Source organism: Pristiophorus japonicus, chromosome 22 (genome assembly GCF_044704955.1).
Source record: "Pristiophorus japonicus isolate sPriJap1 chromosome 22, sPriJap1.hap1, whole genome shotgun sequence".
Taxonomy (NCBI): Eukaryota; Metazoa; Chordata; class Chondrichthyes; family Pristiophoridae; genus Pristiophorus; species Pristiophorus japonicus.
In genome coordinates, this window is record NC_091998.1 from 37,924,385 (window position 1) to 37,929,142 (window position 4,758).

The following is a 4,758-nucleotide window of genomic DNA, read 5'->3' on the forward strand; positions in this document are numbered from 1 at the left end:
TGGATTCAATAAGATCACGGCTGATCATCCACCTCAACTCTACTTCACCGCCCGATCTCCAAATCCCTCGATTCCCATCGACTCCAAAAATCGATCCACCTCAGCCATGGCGTCCCCAGCCATTGGGACATTTTCAGGGGATTTATTTCAATTATAAAAAGCGGGTGTGGGTTTTTCGATGACTCAGTGATGAGTGTGAAGAGACAGGAATTTTGAGCACTACAGGGGAGTGTTGCTCGAGGTTTCAATTCCTTAGCACAGACCGGGGAAGACCATGAGAAGCTGATCACTGCACTCAGTCTTACTTCATGGGCTGACGTCCCTGCGACAGCACCATGAACGAGAGCTGTGAGAGTGGGGAAGTTCTGTTCCTGCAGCCCATTTGGGACAAGCTGGATTCTCACCGGGACCTTCTGTCCTCGCCCTTCTTCCCGGTGATGTTTTCCTTCACTGCCAACCTGTTGGCCTGCGCCCCCTACCTGCTGCTCGATGCCATGGGACCCAGCTGGCCCTTCTTCCACCGTTACAAGATGAAGCCGCACTACAGCATCAAACCGTGCACTGTGACGAGGTGCCTCTCCAGGATCAGTTACAACCACAGTCTCTTCATCTTCCCGGCCACCCTGTTGTGCCGGGGCTTGCGATCGGAGAGCCGGCTACGGCAGGCTCCCTCCGTCCCCCAGCTTCTCACCGGCGTGACCCTGTGCCTCCTGCTCTTTGACCTGCTTTTCTTCCTCTGGCACCTGCTGCACCACCGAGTGCCCTGGCTCTACCGCCGGCTGCACAGTCTCCACCACCAGCACAGCAGCACCTTCTCGCTGTCCGCCCAATACGCCGGGGTCTGGGAGATCCTCTCCCTGCAGCTCCTGGCCGTCGCCAGCCCCTGCCTGCTGACCTGCCACCCTCTGACCGAGATGACCTTCTTCCTCCTCAACATCTGGCTCTCGGTGGAGGACCACTGCGGCTACGACCTCCCCTGGGCTACCCACAAGCTCGTCCCCTTCGGCCTCCTGGGCGGAGCCCCTTACCATGAACTGCATCATCAGAAATTTCAATGTAACTTCGCCCCTTACTTCACCCACTGGGACAAACTCTTCCGAACCTACAGGAAGCCATCAAGAGGTAATGGTGCATCTTCATATCCTGAATTGTTGATGGTGGGGAGGGGGGAATGTCGGGGGGGATGGTGGGTGAGGGGGGAATGATGGGGAGGAGGGGGGTGGTGGGGAGGGACTATTGTTGGTGACAGAGATGTCCAGTGAGGATGGGTCAGGGGTTTATAAGCAAGACAGTGCTGTCAATGGGAAGGGACAATCTGTCAGACAGACTGTCCGTGGGGCAACGTCTGATGCCCGAGAGGTGGAGGGGACAGGATCGGGTCGGACCCTGGCGTTTCCCCCATGAATACTCTGCCGCCTGCAGTGAGATGACGGAGATGACTGCAGGGCCAGAAGAGCTGGAATCAGTCAGTGAATCAGTAAAGGGGCAGCACGGGCCCAGCCCACACTGCAATATGTGTGCGCACTCGGCCCGTGCAGCAGAGCAGGTCTCCAGTCGTCTTGGGTAATCCTTGCCACTTGACCAAGACCTGGCTCTGTCAAGCCCGTGCCAGCCACCCCACGTTAAAACAATCCACGCCCAGGCATCTTCCACCCTGCAACATGTAGTTCGGGATCTGGAATATCTGGTCCTTCATTGAAACACCATGGAAGCAAGTCATCCTTGATACGAGGGACCGGTGAAGAAGAAGAAAGGGGATGAGTGATTTAAACACAAATACAGTGGGATTCAGTGGACAGAAACAGCAGATGTTCACAGATTACATTGTAGACCACACAAACTGCAATAATTGAATGAATTGCACCATTGGCTACTCTGTGTCGAGACTGCAAGAGATGCTTTGTCTCCTTACATGCTGGGACTTACCGAGAAATGTACCATGTAATGAAATGAGAATGTGACAGAGATAGAAAGAGAAAGTGAGAGAGAGGGAGAGACTGACAGACAGAGAGAGAGAGAGAGAGAGACTGACAGAAACTGAGAAAGAGAGACTGACAGAGAGCGCGAGACAGACAGAGAGACTGATAGAGAGAGACTGACAGAGAGACTGACAGACAGAGAGAGAGAGGCTGACAGAGAGACTGACAGACAGAGAGAGAGAGAGAGGCTGACAGAAACTGAGAAAGAGAGACTGACAGAGAGAGAGAGACTGACAGAGAGAGAGAGAGACTGACAGAGAGAGATACTGACAGAAAGAGAGAGAGACAGAGACTGACAGACTGAGAGAGAGAGGGAGAGACTGTGACACAGAGAGAGAGAGAGAGAGAGGGGTATTCAAGGTTCAGAGAATGCCCGAAAGCATTAGGTCCATAATAACGTCCCCTTTGTGATAAACCGGTGTCCTGGGGCCGATATTTATCCCTCAACCAACATCACTAAAACAGATTATCTTGTCATTATCACATTGCTGTTTGTGGGAGCTTGCTGCGTTTCCCACATTACACCAGTGACTACACTCCCCAAGTACTGCATTCGCTTTGTGATGTCCTGAGGCACTATTTAAATGCATGTCTTTCTTTGCTACAGGACAGCCTGACGACCGAGAGACGGCAGAAAGGAGCAGGAGTGGCCGCGGTGTCGCCAGGCGCTGAGTCCGAGCGCGGTGGAACAGCGGTAGGGACCGAAGGGCCCGCTGGTCGGAGGCCTGGCCCCACGGCGCTACTGATTGGCCAGGGTTTCCACGGCAACTGATCACCACGCCTGGTTTGACGGCCTTCGAGCGCCGGAAATATCAGAGACTGCGCTGACAGACCCCATGCCCCGGCCAAAGCTCTCCGGTTACCCCGGCAGGTAATCCGTGGAAGGCCCGGGACCATCGCTTCCACCAGCCCTTGGGTTGCCAACTCTGGTTGTTCGTATTCGCCAAAGAAAATTTAAAAACCATAATTTTTTCCGCCCCGGTGATTTCCCCCCCCCCCCCCCCCAACCCCCGCCCTGACTTTTGCTCACAGCAGTGACCTGGAGATTATAGCCTATAATTCCTGGAGACTGCAGGGCAATCCTGGAGGGTTGGAAACCCTTATTGCAAACTTGCCTCCAACACGTTTCCGTCCCCGCCTGTGGAAGGATCACTCACTGGTGCTGCCTCGAACATTTGAGCAGGGCCGTGCCACCTGGGGCAGGCCGGGCAAGGCTCACCATATGGAATTAACCTGGGCACAAACGGGCATCCCTGTCACCAGCTCCGCACATGCTGGCTTTGCCTCACTCCTCCTCGTGGCAATTAGCCTCTAACTGACCACGAGGATGGGCACGTTTGGTCTCGGAGGGGAAGGCAGGTTTAACACAGCCCCACTTCGGCTACTAGCCATCATGTGGAATGAGCAAGACATCAAATCTCTGCCACAAGCGGAAAACTCAGTAATACGCCCAGCCCAATGCTTTGGACCTCACTCCTCGACGTGAAAATTAGCCTCTAACTGACCGTGAAGCCGTGCCCATATAAACCACGTTGGTGGGAGGATGGGCACAGTGGGCAAGACCTGGTTTGACACACTGCCGCTTCAGCTGCTAACTCTTATGCAGGAGCAGTGCCACGGGAGGCTGGCAGACGCGATTTAAAGAGGAACTGACACCGGCCGCAGAACTATCTTATCCAGTAAAGTCTCAGCCGGGCTTTGGCCGATCGGCACTGAAGTAAAACCAAGCAGAATCTGCAGGCATTGGGCCCCAGCCATCAACCAGCGAGATACCAGTGACTCCTTCCTGCTCCTGCTCACTCTCCAAGGCCAGTGAACCTTCACTGTCAATCTCTCATCTTTGCACCATGCGAGAATTTATCCGTTTTATATCAGTTAACTGCTGCTTAAGACATGCAAGAATAAATGTGGATGTTTTTATAAAACTGACGGTAGAGTTGAAATATGAGTATCTGCTCTGATTGTAATATATCGAGTGAGGTGTGTGAATGGAAAGGGTAAGGTTCAGTGACTGAGGCCCCGTCTGCCCTCTCGGCTGAATCTTCTCCCCGATGTCCTGGGGCTAATATTTATCCCTCAACCAACACTGCTGATCCGGTCATTTATTTCATTGCTGTTTGTGGGAGCTTGCTGTGCACAAATTGGCTGCTGCATTTCCCACAATACAACAGTGACAAGACTTCGAAAATACGTCATTGGCTGTAAAGCGCTTTGGGAGTGCCTGAGGTCATGAGAGGCGCTGTCGAAATGTCTTGCTATTTTCAAAAATAGGGCTAATTTCACCCTGTCCAGCAGCTTTTGTTGGGTTGGGCCAACGCCCGAATAGGCAGACGGATTAGCATGTCATCCGAAAGACAGCGCCTCTGACAGTCCGGCACTCCATCGGTACTTTCAGCGGGAGTGTCAGCCTGGGACCGTGTGCTCACGTCTCTGGAGTGAGACTTGAACCCACCACCTCCTGACTCGAAAGGGGAGAGTGGTGACTGGGCCTCCCAGACTCTGCAGACAATGGGGGCGGGGCGGTGAGACGACTCGAGGCCCCGTCTGCGCACCACAAAATGGAGCGAGGGATTGGGGCCAGGAGAGCAGGCTGGGTAGCAATCTGGGACCAGCCTACTCAATGCAAATTAACAGGGATGGTGACACTTGAATGAACTGGAGGTTGGTTCATCACTAAGAATAAAGTCTCGGTGTCCGTTCAGGTATGAGCACGTTGGGAGCAGATTCCGCACGAAGTTGAACATAACTCACTGATTGTCGTCGGTTTACAAATTGGTTG

General features: G+C 53.6%; 1 protein-coding gene across 1 annotated transcript; it reads left to right on the plus strand.

Annotated features, from left to right (window-relative positions):
• The first annotated feature begins 335 nt into the window (after positions 1-335).
• Positions 336-3,883, plus strand: LOC139234614 (cholesterol 25-hydroxylase-like protein). Its single transcript, XM_070865301.1, has 2 exons — positions 336-1,122; positions 2,587-3,883. The coding sequence occupies exons 1-2, from the start codon at positions 336-338 to the stop codon at positions 2,649-2,651; spliced, it is 852 nt and encodes a 283-aa protein (XP_070721402.1). The 3' UTR covers positions 2,652-3,883.
• Positions 3,884-4,758: the final 875 nt, after the last annotated feature.